Source organism: Triplophysa rosa, linkage group LG15, assembly GCF_024868665.1.
Source record: "Triplophysa rosa linkage group LG15, Trosa_1v2, whole genome shotgun sequence".
NCBI classification, from domain to species: domain Eukaryota; kingdom Metazoa; phylum Chordata; class Actinopteri; order Cypriniformes; family Nemacheilidae; genus Triplophysa; species Triplophysa rosa.
This window is the reverse complement of record NC_079904.1, coordinates 12,516,301-12,532,325: the sequence shown is the minus strand read 5'-3', so window position 1 is coordinate 12,532,325 and position 16,025 is coordinate 12,516,301. Positions and strand designations below refer to the sequence as shown.

Here is a 16,025-nt window from a genome sequence, read left to right as displayed (position 1 = left end):
CATCTATTACACTTACATTTGTTTCATCTGCTTGCTTCACTATCCTCTGTACTCTCTGCTCGTAGCATTTGCACACTCCCAGAACGCAATTCGCTATAATTCTCTTTGATAAAATTACCTTTTTTTCTGTGACTGACAACTGAAATGTTTGTTCCCAGGCAACCACACTATGGCAAGATACAATGATAGCTGATCTGTTGTTGATATGTCATCCAGTAATATGAATATAGACGCTGCTCTATTACACCCCCGCACATACACTCCTAATTCATCTCTCTCCCTTTTTGTTACGTGCCCACGTTTTGTCTCTCACACTCTTTTTAACATTCCTGTCTGGGAGTTTTAGCACTAATAATTAACCAGACACTTTAGATCTCATAAACGCCCGTTCATGCCTGTAAAGTGATGCCCCTCTTTCGTGGCAGCAGTTCTGAGAGTGATGTATCGATTTACACGCCTTTTGTGACACACTTGGAAGATAAGAACCACAAACTTATTGCTCGCTCATATTTTTCTGCTTTAAGGGTAAGATGAACTGTTTGGAAGGATGAGAGGGAGAGAGGTAGTGGGTAGGATGTTGTGGCTGGAAATGAAGTTTAGAATGATGAAAGTAAGAGTAAGAACAGAATTAGTAGCACACAGAATGAGATCTTCATTGAATGAGAAAACAAAAGTGTAAAAGATGAATGAAAGGCACAGATTCAGAGTGACAGACAGAACACTGTGTCTTTCTCAGGTTTCAAACCATTAATCTAATATGAATTTAATAGTACTTGAGTGTTCTTTGATACCCTGGCCTATAGGGTCTTTGTATTAAAAAAGAAAAAATTGTCAAAGGGCATTTGTGTGATTTTTGGGCCGATGGCTTTGATGCTTTGCGTTTTGTTATGCAGCTGTAACCCTGCACACAGCTGTGATGTCATCCAGCTGTTGGCCGATTTTACCCAATCAGCAGCCGCTGATGTCACTCACCTGCAGGAAGTTGTGCCAATAATACCAACATTGGATATGTGCGTGTTTTGTACCTTTCTGTATGTTAAAAATCACACGCACACAAAAATGACTTTTTATCCATTTGTATCACTAATGCAATTGCAGTTATGTAAAAAATGTATGTAGTTAAATTAAGCAAAACGGTAAACTGTAGAAATATATAAAAACATGTCATACAGTGCATTTATGATATCATATTATATTTTGGCCTTTTCTCATGCTTATTTTAGTAGCTGTAATGAACTTAGCAGAGGTTCAATCTGAGAAACATGTCATGTGGGTTAATTGGCTAAAGTACATTCAAGTCACACAGTGAAAAGTACAGAGCTAATTCTGGACCTGAGGTGAAGAGGAAAAATGTCATTAATGACAAATGCCACCCCAGGACGGTCATACAATATGCAGAAACGTTCAAGACTTGCGTTTCCCTCAGGGCAAAGAACGGGAAATTGAATCAAACTTGAAAGTGATTTGCGGATGTCATCATTTTTATATAATTATCTGTCTCCTCTCTGATGAGGACTATTTTGAGTCTCTGGATCTTTTGTGGATAGACACACGACTTTTAGAAATAAGGAGCAGATTGTTTAAAGGGGGGGGAGGGGGGGATGTGCAACGGTGTGTCATGCATTCTGACTTCTTTACAGTGTTAAACGTGCTGTCTTCTCATGCTTAACATGGTCAACTTGTCAAAAAACGAGTTGGACATGTGACGCAGTATTTCTGTGCTCCATACACTCCCCCAGCGATCGTACACGTTTCGGAAAGTTTTTTTTCGAACATATAAAACTGTTTTGTAACAATTTTTCTTAGTCCCTTATTGGACAATTCTCCTGGAAAAGCACGCGGCACGCCCACGCGGCAGCAAGGAAAGCAGGGGTAGGAGCATGCGCAGACGTCACTTTCACTTGTGTGCACGAGAGAGAGAGCATGTGTTCGCGAAGTTCAGGTGTTTGTTTGTTCACTGCATTTGGGTGATGAATGTTATATAAATGTAGGATATAACGCTGGATTTGGAGATCGTTTGAAACTGATATATGGAGCCGTCCCAGCGCTAAAAGATGCCGGACATGACCCACATGCAGTGAGTGAAACTGATGTCTGTGTTTTGTTGGCAATGGGTGCGCACGTGCTTTAGTTCAGCCTACCCCTCCAACCCCCCCCCCCCCGCACACGCCGTATGCTTTTGGAAAATATCGTACAGCTGTATCTATCTTTTATAAATGTGATCAAAATAAATACTCTTCGAAGATACGAAGTATGCAATACTACTCTGTACTCAAGATTAATATGAGATTGGCAGAAGCCGAGTGTGTTAGGGCCGCTTTAAATATTTGTTTCTGTGTGAATGCTTCTTTCTGTGTGAGTTACTGAAACGCAATACACAGTGTTGTCTCTCAAAAAGATGAGAGCATGTCATTTGCTGAGGTACTCGACTTGTAGTTATTTCTTGTCACATCAGATGTCTTTGTTGAAGTTCTGCAACGCTTCCCTTTGAACCGACAAATCTGTTTGATTCGGGCTTGTTTGTAGTGTCTCTCAGAGGTTGTTGTTTTTGAACCTGTGTGTTTCTGTCTCTGTCGGTTCTGTGTGAAGCTTTGATGCTTAAATCTGAGAATTTAACTACCTGCGTGGGTGATGCATCATACGTTATATATATATATTTTTTTTTGTGGTGTGCTAACGATGTTTTCTGAAAATGTCTGTGCATAAAAGATTCTTGATTTGTTGACCCCTTCCCCCAGCTGACCAATCAGAATAAATGTTATTTTGGACAATATTCTGACTGGTTATGACATTTTTAGGCCACCAGTATTTCAGGCATGAAGAACAAATGTGAATTGGACCAATGGGTATACAGCCAGACCGACACGCCATTACATGTGTCTCCTTGCATCAAAGTTATATACTTTTGTGGTTATCCACTTTTTGCTCTGTCGTATTCCTTACTTTTTCATTCCTTGAGCAAAACAGGACCGGTTCAAGAATGGTTATTAACATGTCATTCCTTCTTATTTGACTTCTTAGGTCCACATTTGCACAACAGGACTCATTGTTACTCCACCACCAAGCAGTCCTGTCACCACGGCGACAGTTTTCACATTTCCTCCCGAGACCAGCTATGCCTCTTTATCAGTGGTGAGTCTGAAAAGGCCGTAAAGCGATATAGAGGTCTTCTTTATCTTCATTGTCCACTGTCCACGACTTAACCACAACCATAAACCTCAACACTAGTAGCCATCGTTTGGATGACCTATGTAATCGATATTTAGAAAGTTTTCTCTAAAAAGGTGTGGAAAAGGTTTTGTGTATGATTTACTTGGTTATAAGTAGTAATAGGAGTTCACAATGTTTACACAGTCTATTTACACAGACCATAGTGGTCAACCAGTACTACACACATTGCATTTGTCTTCATGCTTCATGTGGGTGCAAACACAAACGTTTGGCTTGAATACTGCAGAAATGATTCCCAACCATCAGATCCAGTTCAATGCAGGAAATCCAATATAGCCTAAAATGTGACGCTTCAGGTTTGGCGTCGATGACAGGATACTTGAGTCTTATTAGTGGGGACATACAAGACAACACTTCCCCTTGGGCATCAACAGTGCATCAAAACACAAACACGCTTGCATACATTGACGTTAGCAACATAAAGTTTCTCTCATATACGTCTGACGCACATACACACAAACCATCTCTCCAGCTGAAATATTAACTCTCGATGAGGACAGTGTGCCATCTGATAGCCCTTCATCTCCCTCAACACAAACACACAACCCATTTTCAGGGAGTCGTGTGGGCCTCGGGGTGGACACTAATGGCTCTGTGAGATTGATGTGTGTGCAGTGGTGTGTGGGAACTGTTTTCTTTTGTTTTGAATGTATTGTTTTTGTAATAGTGGCCTCAGCGTGCATCGGCTGCCTCTCTTAACTCGGATGCGTGGACATTATAAAAGCAAAACAGAGATGTTTTTGACACATTAAACAATTAATCTATCTAACAAAAAAAAGAGAGTTACTAAGACGATTTTGTAACACTTCACAATACTTTTATAGCGTGTGTTTATCTTGGTTGATGTCTACATGTGTATATGTTTTACAAGTTGAATTACTTGAATTAACAGTAGTACATTTATCAATAGAGTTATAAATTAACATGGCTTAATCAATGCTGTAAAATGGTTGTTAGTTTAATATACTTAATATTATTTTTTAATGAATCATTTGTTGTAGAAGTGTTTTTTTAAAGCAGTTTATTAGTTTCTCCTGCGTCTGTGTTTGTACATGTCTGTGTAGTCCCATAAAGCAACAAAACAAGCCGAAGTGAGCATTGCAGAGTGAGAGTTGTTTTCACAGTGGTGCCACTGGGCTCATAAAGTCTGTTTGCAGATGTGTGCGTTAGTCCATATGGAGCCAATTTATCCTTTTCACAGCCAGACGTTTAGCCCAGGCTGGATATCCACCAATCACAACACCTGCCACGGCCAAAGAACCCACTTTAAACGACCAACACACAAGCTGGAAAGTCACAGTCAGGGGGATTATGGCTTTATAGGGATCTCTGTCTGTGTCCTCTGTTCTTACAAATTTAAATGAGTTACAGCTATAGAAGGAGATAAACATATAAAGAACGGTTCAAATCTGTAATTTTCTCGGACACAAAATCAATGTTCAAGCTGATGTTTTCCATAACATGGCTGTCACACTGATTTTCTAAGACAAGATTTTTAGTGATATAAGTCTGTTTGTTCCTCACACTATCGTATGACATGAGTTTTTTATGCTGTAACGGTGCTTCTGTCAGACCCCACCACCACTTTTCAAGCAGACCAATCACAGTGTCGAATTGACGCACTGTTACATTTTTGGAGAGGTGCGCGTTAGGCTAAATCGTAGGTCCGAAGCAGAAGTAAAAATTTGGCCTAATGGTTAGGTCATTTGAACAATTTCTTAGATTCATAGAATAACCATAAAGATTTGACTATAATAGTGTTTTCTCTATATGTGCACAACATCTAATTTATTTAGTAATAATATGTGATCATGTGTTTCAGGATGCTCTTCCCCCTCCGCCGCCTCCTCCACCCCAGTCACATTCCACAGCTGTGGGCGCCGTCACATCGAATGGCGGCCAAAGACCGTTACCTGCTGCAGGTGAACAGAGTGGTCGTCAAAGACCCACAGTGTGAGTACAACCTTGCCACACACTTTGAACAAGCAACTTTAGTGTAATTTAATGTTAATAAAACATGGAGACTTGTAACCATAAGTATTTATCATTCACACGTACAGGTTCTTGTTTGCATCATGTAACGTTAAGTATCACACACAGCTGTATGAGTTTAAGAGATAGGCCTTTAAACTCAAACTCACCTCTGCTGTTACTCAGCTGAGCGTGACTGAACACACAGGTGAAGGGTCACAGGTCATTTCTGAGGGGAATAGGGCTCTCTGGGGTCCTAACCTGAGGGACTGACCCCTCACCTTTAACCTTTCTCTTCAGACCGACTTTAAAGCACTAAACACACCTGATTTGTATTGGGCTCGCCATAGTGATCGGGCTGAAATGTTTTTATGCCTGTTACCCAGAGTGCCCTCTAGAAATGGTTGTTTTGTGTGTTTATGGTGTGGAAACAGCTCCAACCACTGTTTGATTAGCTGTACTGCATTTAATGCCATTTCAATTATAGGAGAGAATACTTCCCTTGGCCATTATTTGCTTTTGTTTATTTTAATTGAAATGGTGTACGTGATTCTCTCTCAGGTATGTGGCGATGTTTCCATATACGCCCCGTAAGGAGGACGAGTTGGAATTGAGGAAGGGGGAGATGTTTCTGGTGCTGGAGCGCTGTCAGGACGGTTGGTTTAAAGGAACATCCATGCACACGGGTAAAATTGGAGTGTTTCCTGGTAACTACATGAGTCCTGTCAGCAGGTACGATACGCACATATGCGCTCACTCACTTGTATATGTTATCACTCGTACATATACACCCAGTAAGCTAAGAAAAGATTAGATTGTGTTCTGGATTTCCATTGGACTAAAGCCCTCAGACATACAAACACAAAGTCTTCACTTGCAAATAAATCTGGGCTGGTCACTTGCACATAACGTTAAATTGGTAAAGAAAGGGTTGGGTTTGAATTAGTTGAAGATGGACAGAATTCACAGCTTTATAAAAACATGGTTAAAAGTAGTGCACTTCTATTCTTATTTTTTAAAGCATAAAATTCAGTGTTATTTACGAATTTATTTATTTTTATATACTGTCTAATGTGAAAGACTTGTACTTAGAACATTTAAGTAAACCTAGAACATTTCTTAAACCTGATACCCCCTTGTGGCAGATTTGAGAACTACACACTGTTTGCTTATCAAGGGAAAGAAAGTACAGCAACTTTATTCATATTAGCCATTGACACAACTTTCACGTGTATACCGTTGTTCCAATCAGCATTTTTTCAATATATCTAATGAAAAATAAACAAACAGAGCTGTTTAATCAAAGCCGATATTTCTGCAGCACTGTATCTGTTGCGGTGTCTGACGAGAATAAAGATGAGATTTGAAATGAGAAATGTCCGTTTAAAATGAATGTTTCAATCTCTTGTCCACTGCAGGACTGGTAGCAGTCAGCCAAAAGTTCCTCTGACCCTTTGCTCTCAGACTGGGCGTGGTGTCACCATTGTTAGCCCCTCCCCTGCTCCCCTCGGGGCCATCCTGGGGAGCATTGACCCCAGCAAACCCCTCCCAATCTGCCCAAATCCTGCTCCAACATGCTCACTGCCTGCTGCTATAGTAACAGCCGCACATATACCTACTGGACAGACGCCCAAAGTACTCATGCATGTTACATCACAGATGACCGTCAATCAAGCCCGCAGTGTGGTCAGGACAGGTAGATGCACATGAATTATAGATCAATTAAAATGGTTAAATATTTTATAAATGTGCAGTATGTAGTGTTTACTTGTAATGTACACATATTAATAAGAAATGAAAACGCACTTTTGTATTTTTATTTAGTCTACTGAAATTGTTCACTGTATTGTACAGTATATCTTAAAAAAATGTAAATAAATCTGCTTTAAGATCTTATTTTCTTATTGCAGATCTTTTTATATTTCGCTTTTTTTCACCAGCTGTGTGTCACAGCCAGGACCGCCCAACAGCAGCAGTGATGCCTATCCAATCCCACAATCCCATGGGCTACCATCCTAACACAGCTGCGTGTCTCCAGCCATCACCTGTTCTTGGCTCCAGCCCTGGATCTTCGTCTGGCCGAATGGTCGTGGCTATGGGCTGTGCAGCCGCCTCCCTGACCCCACCAAATGTTAATGCTGCTTCTCTAGACAGTGATGCCATGAGACCCATCACTGTGGTGGCAATTCCTGGCAACACAAAGTCTCTTGGTGCAGGCTCGAATAATAGTGCTGCTTGTAAACTGGATAAAGACTGCAAGGTGAGGCTGAGACTGTTGAGCCGTAAGTGGATATAAAGTCCTTCTTAACTCTTTCTCTGCCAATTGACGGACATTTCAGCATCCATGTTTTCACTATTATACAGTAGGGGGCGCTGTTACCCATCTTCTAAAAGGATACAGCATATATGGATAACAAACAGTAAATACTCAGATTTGATCATCGTTCTGAAGTCACATTTTTTCAGCTTTGTTTTTTTAAGAAATCAACACACATTCAAGATTTGATAAAAATAAGAATAGAATGAAATTTATTTAAAAGCAAATGGTCTTTTCTTTCATATGATATATTGTATACGGCAAGGAAAGATTTAGTCTTTGGCCAAGGCCAGCCCAAGAGGCCATATGACTGAGAGGTAAAGCAACCAATCAATTTTCGCTTTGTGCCGCGTCATGTCTACAGGTGTGGAAATGTCTCCGCAGTAACAGACTGGTGTATATTCATGAACATGTCACGTCAAAAGTTAACAGCAACAACGATTATAAGTTTATGCTGTGATCTTCGCATACTTTTAAAGAATTAAGCGTTTAGTTGATCATGATGAATTCTTATTGCAACTGATGTAAACACGACAGCTTCTTCGATCAGACGGCTTCGTGTTGTTTCCAGGCGGACTGTTAAAGAACGCGACACGCACGTCTCCCGGAAATCCTGTAAAATTCAACCAATCAGATGACGACTTCGAACGTGCTGTGTTTCCAGAAAAGTGTGCTTTCTGCATCAGACGTTCTGCCAACGGTCCGTGGGCGTGACGTCTGAGGCTGAGACTACGAAAGAGTTAAATTATTGTTTTGAGCAATAAGGGGTTTATTAAATGATGATGATGTTTTATGTTTGGTTGACCTATTCCTTTAATGTGCTGCAGTATGGCGTTTTGTATCTATGAATTATAAATTCGCTGCCGCTCAGCGTGCTGATATAGAACTCAAATCATCATTTTTTTATGATGCAAACCCAGAGGACACAACCCTGAATGTTGTGGCTCAGTCTACAGTTCTTCACACATACAATACAGTATAGCTGACTTGCAGCTTTTTAATGGGCAGATTCTATAAATGACTCTCTTTTCAAAATCTTGGAGTTACTCATACATGAATGTGTGTTTCAGATCAATAGTATACAGCCAAACAGTTTGGAAATGGGAGGTAAAAAAAAAAAAGAGAAAAATGTGTTTTTTACAAATTGCCAAAATACACATTTCCATCAATGGCTTCCTCATTGACAGCTCATAAACTTCAAAGATGTTGAATTGTTTTAGTTACAATTACATGTTTGAAAGACAGACTTTTTACACACTAAACGATACAAAAAAAAAAGATTTACAAAGAAACAAATGTCTTTTTCAGCGAGAGAAGAAAGGCCTTCTGAAACTGTTGTCTAATAAAAAGAAGCTCCGCCCATCTCCCCCATCATCTCCTACACTGGAGGCGGAGCAGACTGTTGCCATGGACATGCCCCAGGGGGCTGTTGGACCTGAAATGGCTCCGCCCAGCTCAGTGGTCATTGGCGTTGGAAATAATGGTCGTGTAGGACCCTGTCCTGTGGAATTTGAACTCTCTGTATCCTCATCTTCATCATCCAGCACAGAAGCAGCATCACATAGGAGCAACTCCCAGGACAACACTGCTCCAATTGCCCCACCGCCACGACAACCATGCTCCTCACTCCTTTCCATGAATCATGATGGACGACCAATCGTGTGTGAACGGTACATTATCCCTTCCCAAAACTGACATTATGACATTATTCTTAACAGGCTCATTCTAACATGGATATTTTTGATCTTAACAGGTATCGTGTGGTGGTGTCTTACCCTCCTCAGAGCGAAGCAGAGCTGGAACTCAAAGAGGGAGATATTGTATTTGTGCACAGAAAGCGCGAGGACGGCTGGTTTAAAGGAACCCTACAGAGGAACGGCAGAACCGGCCTGTTTCCCGGCAGCTTTGTTGACAGCATCTAACGCACATGAACATTTAGATAGAAAATTCTCAATGATAGAACATAGCAACACTGAACTACAAAGACAATGGGACTTTTTGCGTGGTCACATGACTGTGATGCAATGCTGAAATTCGCATATTATGAGGGTCATCAGATGCATGGATTTCACTATACAGTCTAACTAATATATACTACAGCCACCTCAACAGGTCCTAGTGTTTTAGCTGTAGAATATTTCCTTCAACATTTTCTGAAACACGTGGAAGTTTAGCCGTTAGCACTAGGCACCCTGTTTCTAGCACAGTAGAGTATGTCGTGATGGGATTTGTTAATTTATGCTGTAACATTTCAAAGACGTTTAATGTGTGCCTTGTACTGTCTCACTTTACTGTGTATATATATATATACGCAAACAAAGCTGATCTGAGTCATACGAACAATATGAATCTCCTTCAGAAATACATGAGTTTAACTTATTTTTATTTAGTACAAATGGCTTTTGGGGGGGGGTTATGTCAGCTGATAGGTCAAATGCCTTTAGAAACTGATGACAGTTATGGTCATGTGATACCGGTCATGGTCGTGTGATTCTTGGAAACAGGAAACGGAAATTAGAGGATGAGCTCAGAAAGGTGCTTATTGCCATCCAATCGTAATAGTGTTTGCCTGATGAAGTATGATTGGCTGTTTAAGCACACTGGAAAGTTCTGAGTCTTGTCATTGCAAATTCTGATTGGTTGTGGTGTGTATGACGTCACCATGAATTGAATAAAAAGATGATTATGGCATTTTGTAAAAATAACAGTAGCTGTGATTTTTTGCTAAAATGAGGGAATGAAACATTTATCAGGCATTTAAGTAAATATCACTACTAATCCAAGTCTTGGGTTCTGCCTGATGTTTTTTGGTAGTGGGGAAGAAAGTCTGATTTGTTTCAAGCAGTGAAACAGCAAAAGCACCAATAAAAAAGCACAGATACACACATTTTACTGTTATTTCGGCCTGTTCCCCTTATTGTATAACAGTTGCTTTTCATCAGCGTGCTGCCCCATTTTGCACAACGAGACACCACAGACTTGTTGGTCCATTTTTGAGCAACTAGAATCATCTTTATAAGTTATTACACACATTAATGGATGGTAGCCTTTACATAACATTAAGTTTTCAGTTTAAGAAAATCCTGTATCAAACTTTTAACAAACGCATAATGGCAGATTTCGATGGCTTCATGAACATTGTTTTTTAAGTTGGGTCTGTTCTGGTATTGTCTGCTGTACTTTATGTGATATTTCATGTTTTGTATACTTGAAAATAATGATGTTTGTGTATTTCTATGCTTCGTACGGTAGATACATTTTTTATTATATTATTATTTTGAAAGCACAAATTTGATGTTTTATAGATTTGTTTTTAAAACTTGACAGATCTGATTTAGGCAGATTATTTCAGATTTGGGTTATTTCTCCATCGTAGTTGATTTTTATTCCCCTTTTGGTTATTTTGATTCCTTTTAAAGATGACCTCAATGGTGATGAATTTAAGCATGTAACACAGCTGATTTTATTATTGAGCGTTAGATTGATTCACCTGAAATGAGGATCATTTCACTGCTTGGATCAAAGAAATTAGGCCAGATTTGAAACAAAATTTTGTTTAAATAATTCACTGGATGATTTCAGACAAGCTCTTGCTCATCTACACTAAGATTTAAAGTCGACAAGTTACATACTAGTCACACAGCAGAACAAAATCTGATTGCTGTTAATTCATTAAACTGATTGTTAGTTACGAGGAGTAAAAAAATAAAGTAATAACTTTTATAAAACTTGGAATACTGTTAATACTGGTATGGTTGAGATCAATGATTTTTGTTGTGGCATATACAGATGTTTACTGATTTATGTGTCCTTCAAGTCCTGGCAGATACAATGGTACACGAATTTGGCTTGTTCCATGACTTAGCCCAACCTCTGAGCTAACAACCTGCCCTGATGGCAAAATATGGGAAAAAAAACAGGTCAATCAGAAAGGGATGCTGTAAAATCCAATAGCATTATAGTAGGCTGCTGCTTATAAGATTGAGATGATTGATTGGATTGAATGATCGGACTCCTTCCAAATTTACGCTTTTAGCTTCATAATGCTACAATGCTATGTGAAACAGTCTGAAAAACTTGTCTGTATACAGTAACTAGATTTCAATAGCTCTTCTAGATTTATCCTTGATGCATTTTTACAGTGCATAGACATGGTTACACATATAGTAATATTGCATTGTTTGAACATATCAAACAGGGTAAATAGTTCTTTTATATACATTATTACAATGGGGGAAATAAGAGAGCGTTCCAAACTTTCATTTAGTCAGCATTTCTCAATGTATTGTGGTCATTCCAGTCCAGTGTTTGGAGCTTTTCAATCAAATCAAAAGTCAGGAGTGAAATATAATCCAACAGCAATGTGAAAGACGGATAGCATGACAAGACATGAAAACTGTGAAAAAAATCAAGGTTGTCACGTAAAAATAATTGTTTAACTTTTCCTAAAGATAAGTATTACTGTTGTATTGCTTAAAAGTGAATATGAACTTGTTTTCTTTGCAGTAATTGAAGTCTGAAAAAATACAGAGCTTTTTTCTGTTATTTTAACCTGTTTCTCCAGTTTTTATTTTCGGAAAATAAATGCAAATATAAACATTTTTATTTGAAATCTGGGAGAAATATTGTTAGCAGTTCACTGAATGAAACAAAAATGACCATTGTACCTAAACACATACCAGTACATAAAAGAAACTGAAATGGTGCTTTGAAATGGTCTCTTAATTTGGCTGTATATTGAGTGAATTGAGAATTTAAATTTGAATTTAAATTGATTATTTACACTTGAGCAAATTGGTAAACTTGTTTTCTTGCTGAACAGCAACTAGAACGGTTGCACAAAACTATATACAGTAACTAAAGGTACACAGGTAAAACTACATGCATAGTCAAATTTATATTATATAGTTTGATTATATAGTTACATTTTAAATCAAGCTTTTTGGACACGTGGTTTCTAAAACTGCAATGAGGATCTAAATATAACATTGGAATGATGAACTCAAATGTTTAGTCAAATTGTTTTAAGTTCGTTTTACATTTACACTAGCATACTCTGTGTCATCTACTATGTCATTCTGTGTGGAAGCAGGTGTGGATGATCTTTTAACATGGACTACAGCAGAATAGGTAACTTCATCCTAAAGAGAGAGAAAGAGCAGTTTGTAAACACATTTAAACAGGTGAGTTATGGATAATCAATATAATAATTATAGTACAGATTTGGTCTTACCTCATTCTTCAGTTCTCTCACTAGCTCTGGCTCATCACGGGTCACTTTCACATTTTTACCTCCTACGACATAAAATATTTCAGCAAGTTAAATGACATGAATATGAACAACGATAAACAAGCTGGTTTTTGACATTAGCTGCAGGGTGGACCAACACTATGGAAGGAAACTTTTATCTTCAAATATTAGTAATGTCTAAAATGTTAATAGAATTGCACTAATTCAAAACCGAAAGATGGACGCATTGGATTTATGATATTTCCCATGTCTAGATTTAGTCACATTATAAGTATTTATAACATTAAAACAATGTCACTAACGATTTAGCATTAAAACATTACAAGTATTTATTGGCCTTAAAACAGGGCAGTTCCAGAAATGATTTCCGGGTTAAGGTGGGAAATATCCTAAATCCAAGGTGTATCACGGAGCATAAATGTAAGTAGCTTTTGTTATCCATTGTAAAATTCAACTTAGTACGGTGTCTGAGAAAGTTAATGTGCTGCAAAGGAAGAAAAGATTTGATTGTGTTGTTTGTATTTATAGTGCTTGTGTTGTCAAACTGATAAAGATGTTGTCTTGATTTGCTGCTGCTTTTCTATTTGCATGATCCCTGTCGGCCACCGTAGGATAGCCCAATCACAGTAGGCTATGAGAGTTTTTCTGTATGTGTTTGTGCATGTGTATGCCTACCTTTCCATCTCCAGTAGATAAAGGCTAGTAATGCCAGTAACAGCACTGAGGCAAACACTACCATTAAAATAACAACATCTGTAAAGAAACAAACATACAGAAATATCCTGAGACACACTATATTCATAACATTAACATAGAACGAGTGTTTAGGCGACGTGAATTTTCACTGTTTCACTTTTTTGGTTATGTATTTAATCAATTTGCTTTTACTAGTTCATTTTGAAAAGCCTGTATAGGCCAAATGTAGCTAATATAGAAATATTCAAACATTTGAGATAAGCTCATAATGAGCTCTATGCACGTGTGACTTCCGCGTTTCACAGGAAGAACCCTAGGCAGTTTCCGGTTGGGAGACTTAAAGCAGACAGAAATAGTTAAATTTAGCAGATGCTGTACATTGCGGCACACAGCAGCGGTATAGAAGTGGCATTCTACCGTATTTGAATGTTATAGTGAAATGGTAACTTATGAAAGTATAAATTAAAATACGGTAGAACAGCACTTCTACTGTATATACCACTGCTGTGTGCCGCGATGTACAGCATCTGCTAAATGTATTCTCATTTTTCCATTTCTCTGTGCTCTAAGTCTCCCAACTGGAAACTGCGGTTGGTTCTTCCTGTGCAATGCGGAAGTCACGCATGCATATAGCCTATAGTGGCATGCATAATAAAACACTTTAAAAGCATTTTAGATGAAGTGTAACATTTTATGTCATCTATCGAAATACAAACATTTCACAGAGATTGGGAAAAAGGCATTTTAATATTTATTATTCTTGTAAAGCAAAGAAGTTAGGGACTTACACTGAGGCATGTTGTGTTGTTGATGTGTTAATGGGTCTTTTGGCTGTTGGTTAAGTTCACTGGTTTGTTTGCTGGTTGTTAAAGGTTTGGATGTTGATGTATAGATTGTATGGACATGTGGCCTTTCTGTTTAGAGTAAAATCATTGTTAGCAAATATACAACAATGTAAACACAGCAGAGCATATGTCATCCTGCAACTTCACCTCATTTTCTGACAGTTTGGATAGTTTTAGAAACAAAATGAATGGTAATGATGAATAAATGAACAACAGCGAGAATCTACCTTTAACATGAAGTCTGATGAAGGTATACTGGTCAGATGATGCAGAACATCGATAGTCTCCATCATCCTCTCTGGTCAGTGATGAGACGAGTAGAGAGAGATTTCCTGGTGTGGTTTGTTTTAACAGTGTAACTCTGTTCTTGTACCTCTCAATGTGTTCAGATGGATAAATTTCTTCATGATTCTCCACATACGTCCATTGTAGCTGGTGAGGTTTAGCCAGTGGTTCAGTACAGGAGCAGGGCAGAACTACAGACTCTCCTGAATATCCAGTCACATCAAGTGTTGACCTCGGTCGAACCATATCACACCCTGACAATACAATTATACAAATTATGTTTATTTCTAAATCAAAACTAAATAAAACTGATTCATATTTACATCTTTAACAAATAGTGAATGTTTAAAGGTCACAGATTTTGTTTTCCTGCAACTTTACCAAATGTTTTAACAGTTTGAATATTTTTAGAAACAAACTGAATGGTAATGATGAATAAATGAACAACAGCAACACAGAGAAGAATCTACCTTTAACATGAAGTCTGATGTAGGTATACTGGTCAGATGACGCAGAACATTGATAGTATCCATCATCCTCTCTGGTCAGTGATGAGAGGAGTAGAGAGAGATTTCCTGGTGTGGTTTGTTTTAACAGTGTAACTCTGTTCTTGTACCTCTCAGTGTGTTCAGATGGATAAATTTCTTCATGATTCTTCACATACGTCCATTGTAGCTGGTGAGGTTTAGCCAGTGGTTCAGTACAGGAGCAGGGCAGAACTACAGACTCTCCTGAATATGCAGTCACCTCAAGTGTTGACCCCGGTCGAACCATATCACACCCTGACAATACAATTATACAAATTGATTATTATGTACAGCTTTAATACATTTACAAGCAATAAAGCACAATAAATACCTATAGTGAACAGTTTTGTTGTTCACGCCGCAGGGGATGTTTTTAATAAGCAAGTAAACATGTCTTTTTTCAACATGGTTTAAAGATCTGAGCTTAATTTGTCGAGAATTGTACAAAATGAGCAGTATTTCACTAGCATAGGAAAAATTCAGGTCTGGATGGACCTTCATACAAAAGCAGAACTACAGGAGTCGACCAAAGGTAATACGATTGTGCGCAATGAACATATGACTTTTGAGTGCTTGCACATGACGACTTACATTTTTGAATGTAAAATCGTATAAAGTACATTTCTAAAAGCAGTTTTTGACAGTATCCAATAATGCTTGTTGGTTAAACTATAAACATAATATATAAGACTCATGTTGAATCATTGATTATTGATCTGTCTAATCTAATCTAATCTAATTCTTCCTAACAAAAAGATTTTGGTTAAATTTTGAGCTCACCAGCACTGAAGTGGAGCATAAAGAGAAAAATATATAAACAGTCCATCATGGCTTCTTTTATTAATCCTCACTCATGTCCAAACTCTGAGAGTAATGCAGGGCGGCAACTTCATTTTGTGATT

General features: G+C 38.3%; 2 protein-coding genes across 4 annotated transcripts in view; one reads left to right on the top strand and one right to left on the bottom strand.

Moving 5' to 3' along the window:
• sh3rf1 (SH3 domain containing ring finger 1) overlaps nucleotides 1–11,286 on the top strand; it is a 38,901-nt gene extending 27,615 nt beyond the window's left edge. For all 3 annotated transcript variants that reach the window (XM_057353014.1, XM_057353015.1, XM_057353016.1), the window contains exons 6-12: nucleotides 3,022–3,132; nucleotides 5,054–5,184; nucleotides 5,764–5,934; nucleotides 6,621–6,898; nucleotides 7,143–7,462; nucleotides 8,828–9,189; nucleotides 9,273–11,286. In XM_057353014.1, coding sequence (XP_057208997.1) covers nucleotides 3,022–3,132; nucleotides 5,054–5,184; nucleotides 5,764–5,934; nucleotides 6,621–6,898; nucleotides 7,143–7,462; nucleotides 8,828–9,189; nucleotides 9,273–9,441 — 1,542 coding nt within the window. In that variant the 3' untranslated portion in view covers nucleotides 9,442–11,286. The remainder of the gene's footprint in view (nucleotides 1–3,021; nucleotides 3,133–5,053; nucleotides 5,185–5,763; nucleotides 5,935–6,620; nucleotides 6,899–7,142; nucleotides 7,463–8,827; nucleotides 9,190–9,272) is intronic.
• Nucleotides 11,287–11,417: 131 nt separating this feature from the next.
• Nucleotides 11,418–16,021, bottom strand: si:dkey-15j16.3 (uncharacterized protein LOC556440 homolog). Its single transcript, XM_057353017.1, has 7 exons — nucleotides 15,904–16,021; nucleotides 15,067–15,378; nucleotides 14,539–14,850; nucleotides 14,255–14,380; nucleotides 13,446–13,523; nucleotides 12,753–12,814; nucleotides 11,418–12,660 (listed from the first exon to the last, which is right to left on the bottom strand). Exons 1-7 carry the CDS (start codon nucleotides 15,950–15,952, stop codon nucleotides 12,544–12,546), a joined length of 1,056 nt encoding a protein of 351 aa, XP_057209000.1. The 5' UTR covers nucleotides 15,953–16,021; the 3' UTR covers nucleotides 11,418–12,543.
• Nucleotides 16,022–16,025: the final 4 nt, after the last annotated feature.

Coding starts and splice junctions, on each gene's coding strand:
- si:dkey-15j16.3 (XM_057353017.1), bottom strand. CDS start 15,952: ATGATGGACTGTTTATATATTTTTCTCTTTATGCTCCACTTCAGTGCT. Junction 15,379..15,903: donor TATGCTCCACTTCAGTGCTG/GTGAGCTCAAAA, acceptor TTGTATTGTCAG/GGTGTGATATGGTTCGACCG. Junction 12,815..13,445: donor TATCTACTGGAGATGGAAAG/GTAGGCATACAC, acceptor TTTATGTCGTAG/GAGGTAAAAATGTGAAAGTG.